The sequence below is a fragment of the Erpetoichthys calabaricus genome, chromosome 9, assembly GCF_900747795.2.
Source record: "Erpetoichthys calabaricus chromosome 9, fErpCal1.3, whole genome shotgun sequence".
NCBI classification, from domain to species: domain Eukaryota; kingdom Metazoa; phylum Chordata; class Cladistia; order Polypteriformes; family Polypteridae; genus Erpetoichthys; species Erpetoichthys calabaricus.
The window spans coordinates 149024029-149037815 of NC_041402.2; the positions used below are offsets into that span (position 1 = coordinate 149024029).

The following is a 13787-nucleotide window of genomic DNA, read 5'->3' on the forward strand; positions in this document are numbered from 1 at the left end:
ATCGCCTATAATGGAATATTTTTAAAAGAGCCTTTGTAAAATATACACTGCTACTCTTGCTGAAAGAAAGACTTTAATTTGCTTTTCTTTTTGTTTTTTCTTCTAAGAACCTTACTGTTTCTCTACTCCTGTCTTTCATCATGCAGCATTAAGCAAGTCAAATTTTGTCCTCTAACTTTATAAAACAGGTGGATTATTCCATTTCAAGTTAATTACCCGGCTAAGATGATGGGAAGCATTTCAACAATTTGTAATTGTGACCTTTCCTTCAAAATCTGGCAGAAGTGACGAAAAAAGGAAATGATTTCTTTCAAGTTTCTTCACAGAACAGCCTATATATTGGCACAGGTAGGGTTGTTGCTAGGCAACCTGTTTCCTATCTGTAATATGAAGGGCACCTCAGAAGTTGTGCATCACGTAAAGAACTGGTTGAACCGGCCTATTAGGCCTCATGACCTCTTCAGCTAAACAACAAGGCCATTCTTTGTGGCTGCTGCTGACCTCATTGTCTTTTTTGTGAAACGAAAAGCCAGAGTTGCATTCTGCTCAATGCAAAATGATCCAGCTGCCGAGCACTTGAAGCCGTTCTTTCTCCTAATGGATCCTGATTTGTGACATGTAAATCTGGGAAGTTGGAAGTGATGGTGGTGCGCAGGTTTTTCCAATGCAAAGACGCTTCAGGCAATCATGGTATGGTGCTTACAACTTATGATCTTGCAGTATTTTGTTGTTAGTTTCAGTTAACAAAACATAAAAGTAGTTGAAGTTCAGAAGAACTGTTGTTTTAAGGTGTTGGTTAAAGTAAGTCAGTCAGAATTTGGATTTGTCAACCAATTATCTTGTGTGGCCATTTTTATTATCTTCTAGAAATCAGATAATATTCTTGACATCTAGAAAATTGATCTGGAAGAACCATACATTGCAAATATATTTAAATACATTTAATAGAATAACAGTAACTGAAAGTTAATCCAGCATCATGACAGCATATTTATACTGTAACAATCAGATCATACATTTATGAGCATGCCACTATGCTTATTCGCATAAACAGTATAGATAATATCAGCACCATCACTTTGTGTTGATGTGAAATTATCAATTTCTAAAATATCTTTACCTCTATCAAAACTTAACATGCTTAAATTTCATTTCCATTTTCATGTAAATTTTGTTGCAATGATATTATCCTGGAAATAGTCGATATATAGTGAAGTTTGCATGCCTTATTTAACTATAACATTTATTTACTTCACACTTTGATACGGCGCTATGTGATCATAAACTACAATTGCCATCAATAATTCCATATCCTGTCAAAACAATTTATAATGAATGAAAAGAGGCAGAAATGCATTTTATTGGAATTGTTTGTCTGAATGCAGAAAGCCAGATTAGAGTGAGTTCAGAATCGAATGTCTGAGTAGTGACACAATATTCACTGCCTTTAAAACTTGAGAAACCAGCGTTTTATGCCCTTCTCAGTCAAGTCTGTGCGGAGACTGTGTGGACTTTATCCAAATACTGTGGTGTCCTCATACATCCCAGAGATACGAGTATAAGCATATTAGGTTATCTGTCAACAATATGTCAGCTCTGTGTAAGTGGGTGTTTGTGTGTGAGCATACCCTGCAGTGGACTCTAATGGAATAAGTGTGTTCATAAAATGGATGGATGAGTGTATCTTTATCATGCCTATCAGGAATCTACTAATGCAAAAAGCATTTTAAACAAAAACAATGCATTTTCTCTGCTTTACTGTTTTATTCTGATTACATATCATATTTATTTATGCATTTCTTTTTCATTGTTTAAAATCTTTTTTATCTTTAATATTTATAAACTATGGGCTAGATTTAATCTTTATAGCTTAAATTGTAGTAGGTAATTTTTTGGTATACATACATCATAGATATCACCAGTACCGTCACCAAAAGTGGTCTGAGATGACCATATTATATATATATATATATATATATATGCAGTGCATCCGGAAAGTATTCACAGCGCATCACTTTTTCCACATTTTGTTATGTTACAGCCTTATTCCAAAATGGTTTCAAATCATTTTTTTTCTCATAATTCTACACACAACACCCCATAATGACGTGAAAAAAGTTTACTTGAGATTTTTGCAAATTTATTAAAAATAAAAAAATTGAGAAAGCACATATACATAAGTATTCACAGCCTTTGCCATGAAGCTCAAAATTAAACTCAGGTGCACCCTGTTTCCCCTGATCATCCTTGAGATGTTTCTGCAGCTTAATTGGAGTCCACCTGTGGTAAATTCAGTTGACTGGACATGATTTGGAAAGGCACACACCTGTCTATATAAGGTCCCACAGTTGACAGTTCATGTCAGAGCACAAGCCAAGCATGAAGTCAAAGGAATTGTCTGTAGACCTCCAAGACAGGATTGTCTCGAGGCACAAATCTGGGGAAGGTTACAGAAAAATTTCTGCTGCTTTGAAGATCCCAATGAGCACAGTGGCCTCCATCATCTGTAAGTGGAAGAAGTTTGAAACCACCAAGACTCTTCCTAGAGCTGGCTGGCCATCTAAACTGAGCGATCGGGGGAGAAGGGCCTTAGTCAGGGAGGTGACCAAGAACCTGACGGTCACTCTGTCAGAGCTCCAGAGGTCCTCTGTGGAGAGAGGAGAACCTTCCAGAAGGACAACCATCTCTGCAGCAATCCACCAATCAGGCCTGTATGGTAGAGTGGCCAGACGGAAGCCACTCCTTAGTAAAAGGCACATGGCAGCCCGCCTGGAGTTTGCCAAAAGGCACCTGAAGGACTCTCAGACCATGAGAAAGAAAATTCTCTGGTCTGATGAGACAAAGATTGAACTCTTTGGTGTGAATGCCAGGCGTCTCGTTTGGAGGTAACCAGGCACCGCTCATCACCAGGCCAATACCATCCCTACAGTGAAGCATGGTGGTGGCAGTATCATGGTGTGGTGATGTTTTTCAGTGGCAGGGACTGGGAGACTAGTCAGGATAAAGGGAAAGATGACTGCAGCAATGTACAGAGACATCCTGGATGAAAACCTGCTCCAGAGCGCTCTTGACCTCAGACTGGGGTGACGGTTCATCTTTCAGCAGGACAACGACCCTAAGCACACAGACAAGATATCAAAGGAGTGGCTTCAGGACAACTCTGTGAATGTCCTTGAGTGGCCCAGCCAGAGCCCAGACTTGAATCCGATTGAACATCTCTGGAGAGATCTTAAAATGGCTGTGCACTGACGCTTCCCATCCAACCTGATGGAGCTTGAGAGGTGCTGCAAAGAGGAATGGGCGAAACTGGCCAAGGATAGGTGTGCCAAGCTTGTGGCATCATATTCAAAAAGACTTGAGGCTGTAATTGCTGCCAAAGGTGCATCGACAAAGTATTGAGCAAAGGCTGTGAATACTTATGTACATGTGATTTCTCAGTTTTTTTATTTTTAATAAATTTGCAAAAACCTCAAGTAAACTTTTTTCACGTTGTCATTATGGGGTGTTGTGTGTAGAATTCTGAGGAAAAAATGAATTTAATCCATTTTGGAATAAGGCTGTAACATAACAAAATGTGGAAAAAGTGATGCGCTGTGAATACATTCCGGATGCACTGCATATATATATATATATATATATATATATATATATATATATATATATATATATATATATATATACTGTAGGCATCTATCTGTTTGGACAACTACTCAAACACTATTTCTGGTTTCAGTGTTTTATTTAAAGAAGATCAGCAGGCGTTCTTTTCTACCATAACACATATAATGTGCAATTCTAATTCTGTTTGTTTTATTTTCAATCCTCCACTCCTCTCAGACGAGGTTTGCCCTCCTTCTGTCTCGACTCCTCATGTGAGGCAAAACGACTCTTTTTATGTTGGACTCAGGAATACTTTTGGTGTCCTGACATTGCATGGAGGAAAATCTTTTGGGTCAGGAGAAGCCCTTTTAAAATAGGGACATGTATTTTTGGCAGCACCCTTGATACCCCACAGGGCTACCCAGTGGTACTACAACTCCCAAGCTGCCCCCATGGGTGATCTAGTAAAGGGTCGCTGCCCCTTAGTGAATTGGTAGAAGTATACAGTCCTGATAGGTGGTCTCCCTGTCATTCTACTTCACCTCGCAGGGTCACTGATCCACTTACATTCACTCTGCATTATAGACAAAGATTCATTCATCATCTCATTTGGCAAGCAAGTCCCTGCCTTCTATTACTATATATATATATATATATACATATATGTAACTTGGAACATGATAAAATGGAAAAATAGACATAATCTAAATAAGTGTTTATTTGTAAATCTTCTCACTATAGAACCTCTTTGTAGGAGCACACCTGCACATTATTCCACTCCTTACTAATACATGCTCTATAAAGAAGGGCTACCTGAAGGAACAGCTGAAGACCCTATACAAATTCTTTACAAGTACAAGATCTCTTTATAGCTCTAGATTTTCCTGGTGTTTGTGTGAGCATTCAGTGTGATAGATTAGAGTCCTACCCAGGGTTGATTCCTGCTTTGCACCTGATGCTGCCAAGGATAGGTTGTAACTCCCTGAAATGTACAAAGTGGGTCAGAAAAATGGATTGGATGGATGGATGAATGGACACTTAACATTGGCCTGGCATAAGTAAGTTATAGCTGTGTGTGTGATGTGTGCTGAGATTATGCTTGTTTTTTAAAATCATTTTTGTCTTTTATAATTTTATAATTTATTCCTACTCCTATTTGTCTTTATTTTTGTGTTATTTGTAATTTTGCCCTGAGCGCGTTCCTCAGAATCGCTCATTTTTAGCTGTAGCCTGGAGCCCTATTTAAGGCTCCTGTTGCCACTGCTTTGACACTCACTGATACATCAGCTTTTGTTTATAATGTCATTATTGTCATGTATACAGAGTACAGTGAAATTCTATAATCAAACATTTTTCTTAATAAAAACTCAAAAACAACAATAAATAAGAACCAAAAATGTTTGCCCACAAGAGGCAAAACCAAGAGGTAACTAAAGCAGTCCACAATCCAAATATCAAAAATCAGAAACAAAAGCCAAAGATTCAAAAAAGAAAAAAAAGAGAACAATATGAGAAAACTTACAAAAATCAGAATATAAGGATGGGAGCTGAAAAACACAACTGGTGAAACAAATACCTCAGTAACGGTGCTGAGAATTTTTAGTTCTTAAATAAAACTGGTGGCAGTCCATCAGCTGCAGCATCAGGGGGCCCCGCCTTCTTGGGTTTAATATATAAAAAACATGGAACAAAAAACAAAGAAATAATAAATGCATAATCAACATAATCTCTCTATATATAAAATCCAATGTTTGTCTGTCTGTATGTCTGTCCATTTTTCACGAGAGAACTACTTAACGGATTTAGATCGTTTTTTTTTCTATAATTTGCTTCAACATTCTGGTTGATACTGCGACTTCTGTCATCGTGCTAAGTATCATAGTTTGCTTGCAGGAGCAATTTATTTGCTCTACTCCAAAACAGAGCCTGCGGGCCAAGGGGAGGGGGAAGCGGGATGCCAGGAATAGGGAGTCGGGCAGAGCCCTCCTCACTCATGCGCCAGCCTCCATTCGAATCAGTCTACCTGTCGCTACATTTTGGAGTGTATCTTGCCTTGCGTACTGTATCTTAGTTAGGGATACCTGCTTGTTTACTGATTTTTAAAGTTTGTCCTGTTTCACTACTACGTGGTCAGAGTCACAGGGGACAGCTAGTCTAATATATAAAGCTGAAGGTGTGTGCGTTTAGCCAATATGTAAATCCACAATGTTGAACTATCTCTGCTAAATTTCACAAGGATTTCCCATTTCTATAGGGGAAGACGATAGGTTATGTTTCATCCAAGATTTTTCATGTTGGGGAACTTTATTTAGTAATAGCATCTGCATTTTATTAGGGAAGAGCCCCTAGGATGCATTTTGGGGATTTGACACCGGTATGCCAGTTTTAAGGCCAATATTTTTTGCCCAGGTAATTTATTTACTGACTACTGTACACCTTCAATTTAGTCTACTTCTGCTGGTACATTTATAAAGAAAGAGTGTCGTGGAGATTCAGCTGAGGAAACTATGCAGATTCAATACAAATACCTCCACAGTATGTAGGATTAAACTAATCAAAACCCCCTTACAATGGAAATTTGTAGCTGTAGATTGTCCAGGTATTTAAGAACCTGCACTTTATCCCACTCTGGGTGGCAATGGGTGCTCCTGCTAGTACAATGATACAAAATAGTTGCAAAGCAAAACAATATTCAATAAGACATAATGAAGTACAATCAGAAAAGAAAACAAATGTAAAAAACATAATTCACAAAAGAATATACAAAGGTAATTAATCCTTGGAAATATCAGCAAGATGGAAGGAAAGCAGCACGTATTAGTAAGAGCATAAAATGTATTAAGAGGGCACATTTTGCTAATTTAACACCATTTATTAGTTTAAGAACCAAAAGACTGCACATGAATAGAATCAAAGCAAGCCATTTTAATACTATTAATAATGCATTAATAATGGAGTCAGAGTACAGGAAGGTTGTAGAGGACTTTGTCTTGTGGTGCAGGGACAACAACCTGCAACTCAGCATCAGTAAGACAAAAGAGCTGGTGGTGGACTTCTGGCATTGAGCTTCATTGAGACCAGTCACCATCCGGGGGGAGGATGTGGAAGTGGTGCAGAGCTACAAGTATCTGGGGGTTGACACACACACACACACAACAAAAATATATTTATTTATTTTATTGATTGATTGATTGGCTGTATTATCTGTCCTGTGAGTCTGTATCCTTGTTTTTTATGTTTCTGCTGCTGTATGCATTTGAATTTCCCCATGTGATTAATAGCATTAACCTAATGTAATCTAATCTAATCTACTCTAGATCAATGTATACAGTGGATTCATAAAGAATTCAGACCTCTTATATCCTTTTGTTGCTTCCTCATAGAATTTCATCATATTAGTCAGGTCTGTTCATTTAGCCATCCTACTTTAATTAGGTCACTCTGCTAATCATCATGCTTCCATATTGATCAGCATAGTAAATGTGGATAAATGAAATTAGACTCAAAGAGCTTTCAAATTTAATAAAATATGTATTGTACATAGTAAGCCTAAATTTCTTTGAAGGTGTGTTAGACCAAGAGAACATTGAGTAGTGTTCCCTTTATCAATCAAATTATTTTGGAAGTTATTCATTTTTAGAATGTTTTTCACATAATAAGGGATAGAAATGTATAGTTACTCTAACAAAGCCAGTCAAAAGTCTATCAGGCAACTTGGACATGTCTGGGGAATGTCCATTTAAATCTTGCCTAAAGTGAACAGCTCAGATCCTTGTTGGCAACCCTCCAGGCAGACACACAGTCCAATCCCACCCTAAAGAAATGACCCACTATCTGCTGCAGCCAGGTGTTAGATGGGTGTCCCCTTGGCTTGGTCCAGCCACTCGGGTTCCCTACAATGAGGATCCTGTGAGCCGGATCAACCTCGGGGAATCGCAATACAGAGTGCCATAACTAACGCTCCCTCACAAGGCAGGTAAACTGCCTCATTTGGGTCTCCATGAGCAACTACTCATTCAACACAAAGTCAAACCAGCAGTACCCAAGGATTCTCCGAAGAGACACAGTACCAAAGGAGTCCAGGACAGTGGGAGGAAACAGGAGTATCCAGATAAAACCCACAAAGACACGACGCAAGAAGGACCCGGGACGCAAACCCTGGTCTTCTTACTGCAAAGCAGCAGTGCTACCACTGCACCACCATGCTGCCCACTTGTACAATATAATAAGGCAAAATTCTCTATAAAGAGTTTTAGCAAAACCTGTTTTCTGCAATCTGGTTTTCAGTGAGCAAAATATTTAGATTAACCTTTTGTACAGGACATCGCTTTGTCACTGGCTGACTTCCTTTCTATTATCTTTTGAGCCTATGTTACATTCCATTTCTGTCTTACTTTTCTACTATGATGAGTGTATTAGTTTAGTGAGACTAATTAGGATATTACCTGGATTTTTAACTCCAAGTTCAAAAAAGTCCAAGATTGAAAGAGAAACCACAGATTATGTCAGGGCCGCTTTCAAGCACATAAACTGGCAGCAGTGACTGAACAATACAAAAGTCATCCCTCGGCCAGTTTAGCTGACTCGGGTGACGTATGTGCTGCCTCTCTTTTGTTCTCAGCATGGTCGGCCATTTAAAGTTGCATCCACAGTGCAATGAAGAGTATTGTCCATATCTCATTGTAAATTAGTTCGCTATGAATAGTTTGCATTATAAGCCATTTCTTAGAAAAACTGCTTTTTGCAAACCTATTTCTAAACACCTGGATACAGTTGCTTTTTTATTTTGTGTGTTTAACTTAAATTTAATCTTTCATTCTTAGCAATTGCTGTACATTTAAACCCATAAGAGCTTATTTGAAATGAAATAATTATGCATTAATAAAATAAAATCCAGTTCAAAACTCTATCTTTTCCTCAAATATTGCAGAACCTTGGAAATATATATGACATCAGAAGTGATGATTCAACTCAGAATGAAGGCAGTTCACGGTCACCAGAGGCAGGAGTAACACCACCATGGCCGAGTGAAACAGTGTCTTCATTGCAAGGTATTGTAACGTCATCCAGGGTTATTTCACAGTTTATTTCTTATACTGTGCAACGCATTCAAAGAAATGTATTTAAAGAACATGACTTAAACACAATCTTTTACTCATTTTTGTTTTTGTTGAGTTTCACAGAACACCACACAGTCTTTGTCTTTTCTTTGCATGTTTTTAAGATTTTCAAATGTCCTAAAACCTAACCTGCTACCAATGTCTTTACTTCTCCCTTTATATTCAAAACCTCTCGGTAGAATAGTGGAGTGTTCAGTGACCACTGACTCACTGGAGGTACTAACATATTAACAGTATTGTATTTAAGTTCAGGAGATTTTAGATGGTGGTATAGCATTGCAGTGTCTAGTGCTACTAGCTCTGAGATGTGTGTAGTTTACACATACACCATTTCTATGAGGCTTTTCCCATGATACTTTGAGAACATGTCTCTCTATTATAAAAAAAAAATCTTGGAAGGCTTGGAAGGAGACAATACGTGATTTTCTCGGAGACGCTTTATTGTCCTGTGAGACAAGGCAGTGAGACAAAAGGACAGCTGCTGTACAGGCTTTTAAATGATCGATGCGCAGTGTGACAAGCAGAACACGCAGCTCGGCAGCAACAGCAGCAGCAAGCCAGCAGCTGATCCGACCGCATCTCCTTAGCGTGCGTTCAGCCCCTCCTTCACAATGTGGGCAGCAGAGACGTGAAGTGGCGGGGGTTTAAGCACCCCAGGGGGAGCAAAGTTCTAATTAAAACAAAGAGACACATAAAAAGATTTGAGGCACCAAAGTGAACCCCATAAATTGTGATGGCCAAAAAAAAAAAAAATTGCAAAAGGAAAATAATAAATGACAATGATGGGAGCCTTCTTCAGAATCCTCCAAATTGGCAGTGTAGCCAGTTATCAATATTGTGACCTGGAAGGGGCGGGCTGAGCAGGACGGAAACCAGAAGTGATGTCAGGGATGGAAGGGCCATCAATTATCCGTTCTGCAAAGGGAGGAAGAGAAAGGACATTAGGCAACAGTGCAACAACCATTACTCAAGCCCAAGTCTCTGAATTTCCCTGTTGTTGGTGCGTGTCTTGTGATGGACTGGTGTTCCACACAATGTGGGTTTGATCCCTGAGGGTCTTCATGGATGACTTCACTCCACATGGACCACTCCGCTGTACACTGTTCTCTTGGTCTATGGCCTAATAACTAACTCATTATCCATTTTTGTCAAAGTGTTTAATGATGCTAATTGCTTCTAGCTTTGAGACTAATCTTCAGTATGCAACCATATCAGAAATTTTAGGAAAGCCTAAGCATTATTGTTTTAGTTTTCAAAAATACTGGGGGGTCTCATGGTGGTGCAGTGGTTGCTCTGCTGCCTCAAAGTAAAGAGGCTAGAGTTCAGGTCCCAGGTCATGTGTATGTGCAGTTTGGATATACTCCCTGTGTCTCAGTGGGGTTCATCCCACTGTCCAAAGACATGAAGGTTAGGTGAAATGGCAATGGTAAATTGGCTTTAGTGTGTGTGTGTATTCACCCTGTGATGGACTGGTGCCCCATCCAGAATGTGTTCCTGCTTTGCACCCTGTGCTAGCTGCAATAGGCTCCTGGACCCAACGAGACCCTAGTCTTGTATGTAAAGTGCTTTATAAATAAAGTTGACTTGACTTGACTTGACTTGATTGTACGGTTTAATAAATGACATGATACAACATTGGCCAGAGCTTATTTCAGTGTAAAAATACTGTTAGAGTGCAATGCTATATTAGCAGACATAATTAGACTTGAATTATAGTGTAAGTTCCCCTTAAATAAACTATCAAAATAATGAAACTCATCTTTGCACAGGGTGAAGGGACACCCCCTGTCTCCAAGGATGGTATATCAGTCCTTATTTAGGGTTTCGAGGTTATTCTAAGAAATCTTTAATTTCCAGAATTGCAAACAAGACTAATTGTTTAATGTTTTAATTTATGCAGACACTGCAGCGTGCATGTTGCTGCATGTAGCACCTGCCACTCTTTAATTGTCTCATATTGTGACAGCAAAACTCAGGCCCATGTCAAAGCACTCACTGGTCAGACAGCTTGCTTTAGCCATGTATAAGTCCTGCAAATGATCATTGCAAGAGAAAAATGTAGTCCTAAAAAAGAAAATGACTACTCCCCTGCCAGAAAAGAACACATTAAATTCTATTTTTGAATATTATAACACAATATTCAGTGATGCTGTCAGAAACTTTGTTTTCTGGTTTTCATGTAATATGTTGGAGTTTCTTAGATATGTGGTTAAAAAAAATGGATGTTTTGGGGTGAAACCAAAAGCTCTGAAGAGGGTAGGTCTGGGTAACAACGTTTTGGGCAAGATGTAGTTGATAGACCAGAACAATGAATTGCTTGGTTTAGACCTGTCACTAAAACACATTATATAAGCAGAACATTATAACTTATTGTTTATTAGGGAAACAAATTCTGAATGTTGGAGATAGGCTTACAAAAATAAAAAATCGGGAGTTGTCTCCCCTAGACTTTCTCATATACTCAGATATAGGTATGGACATTTGAGGAGTAAACTGCAAGACAATGATTATATTTTTATATACATGTACATTAAAGAACCATCAACAACAAATCAAATCAACAATATATTGAACAATTACTATAAAAGTAAAGTTGAATAAATCGGATTATGCAGCTGTATGAATTAAAAAAAAATTGATTATGTGTTCAGATAAAGTACCACTTCTGGTTAGCATAAATAGCCCAAAAGCTGACAGAAATCTACATTTTGTACCAAATACTTGAATGCAAAATTTGGTTGACCTATGTGAAACCGTACTCAATTTATTGTGTTTACATACACACACGCACACACAGGCAGACACACAGACATAATTCTAAAAATGGTATTTTCAGACTCGGGGAGGTTGAAAGCGTCGAGATTCATCAAAATCTCGACACTGAATTTTTGGACGATTACAATACTTTCCCTGTACTTCGTATAAGAGAAAGTAAAAAGGAAATCTTGTGTCTAAAATGTTTAGCTTTGAACATCCTGCTAGCAAAGTCAATATTAATAGGTCACATATCAGGAAGAGAAATATCACACAAGCAGTTGCTTGCACAGAAACTATTAGAATACAGAAAAGTACTGTATATGATGTAATGTGAATAGCAAAATAATTGTAAACAGCTGTGGGACACACACTTCACAGGAGAAATCTTCACACATTTAATATAATGAACACTAAAATCCTTATCTATGTATGACTTACAGATCGCAGATTCCACAAGTACATTATGAATTTAACATGTGCATTCTCAAGCAGCCTAACGAAGGACGATATAAAATTTCAATTATTTTTCTATTTTCTATTTATAATGCAATTTCACATGAAAAACTACCATACAACATTTCAATTAATTGTTTATTTAAACTAAGTACTAGTTTATTTGAAAAAGTTTGAAATGTGTTCAGGTAAAGTATCACTCCAGTTGATGTATGATAGAAAACTAACATTTTGATATAACACCCATATGCCAAATTTCATTTATCTAGCTGAAAGTGTTCTCGTTCATACACACAGACACATGCACGCACAGATATAACTGCAAAAATGGTCAAAATGTGTTCAGAAGCGAATGAAATCTGGTGATTCGTCAAAATCTCAAGGTTGAATTTTTTCACGATTAGTATACTTTTTCTATACTACGTATATGAGAAAGTAAAAAAGCAAAATTGAATTCCCAGCGAAGACTTCCTGGAGTGTTTATTCAAAATGTTATATATAAGGAAATATTTTATACTTAAATATGCTATTTAATTCAACAAAGGGTTACTTAAGCAAACAAGGACTTATATACAGTGGATTCAGAAAGTATTTAGGCCCCTTCACTTTCTTCACACTTTATTGTGTTGTACAATTATTTTTAAATGGATAAATTTGCCATTTTGTTCCACCAATCTACACTTGATAACATCTTTCCAGAAAGGTTTTTGAATTTATTAAAATTCAAGAACTGAAATCTCTTATTCATATAAGTATTCAGACCCTAAATCCACTACTTTGTAGAGGCTGATTTGCCAGCAAATGCAGCTTCAAGTCTTCTTGGGGTCAGTCTGTACAAGCTTTGCACACCAGGATTTGGGTAGTTTAACCCATTCTTTCTGGCAGATCCTCTCAAGTTCTGTTAGACTGGATGGAAAGCGTCTGTAAACTGCCATTTTTGCTCATCAATCTACATTCCATAACCCATAATTAAAAAGTGAAAACATATTTTCAGAAAGGTTTGCAAATGTATTAAAAATCAAAAACTGAAATCTCTCATTTATGTAAGTATTCAGAAGCATCAGTATGGGAGACAAAATTGTGTCCAGGTTCATCCTGTTTGCTTTAATTGAGCATGTGTCTGGAACTTGACAGGAGTCCACATTTGGCAAACTGAATTGAATGGACATAGGTTAGATATAATGTCCCACAATTTACATTTCAATTCAGAACCAAAACCAATCCATAAAGTTCTAGGAACTTTCTTTAGACTTCCAAACTCAAATTGTGGTGAGACATCAATGGCAAAGGTATAAAACCAGTTCTAAAATTTAATGTTCTCTCTGGAGCACAGTGGTTTCCATAATTGTGAAATTGAAGAATTTTGGAATCACCATGACTCCTCCTAGAGATGGCTGTCCAACCAAATTGAGTAACCAGGCAAGAAGGGCCTTGGTCGTTGAGCTTACCAAAAACCCAATGGTCGTTCTAACTGGGTGTTGGAGGTCTTCGCTGTTAAGGGAGAACCTTTTGGAAAAATGCCCACCGCAGCAGCTCTGCATTAATCAGACATTTATAGCAGAGTGGCTATGCAGGAGCCAGTCTTGAGTAAAAGGCATATGAAAGTATAAAGGACTCTGAGAGCATGACAGACAAAATTTTCTGGTCCAAAGAAACAAAACATAATGTAATGTTTAGGGAGAACTCCAAGAGCTATTACTGGCAAAGACCAGACACTGCTCATCTCCTGCCTCCCAAAACTCTAATCATTTTACAGGAACACTTTACAGGCGCCAGCTCTCAAGTATTTCTCTGAAAATAGATTCCACAATTTAAAATGTGGTAGGGTGGTCCATTAATGGTTTCTAATTGCTGGAA

The 13787-nt window shown here is 37.9% G+C and overlaps 1 protein-coding gene across 1 annotated transcript in view; it reads left to right on the plus strand.

Moving 5' to 3' along the window:
- Positions 1-568: 568 nt before the first annotated feature.
- Positions 569-13787, plus strand: part of LOC114657662 (transmembrane protease serine 5) — a 117421-nt gene continuing 104202 nt past the window's right edge. Inside the window, 2 exon segments of the mRNA XM_051932279.1 lie at positions 569-690; positions 8531-8651. Of these exon segments, the coding sequence (XP_051788239.1) occupies positions 688-690; positions 8531-8651 (124 nt within the window). The 5' untranslated portion in view covers positions 569-687.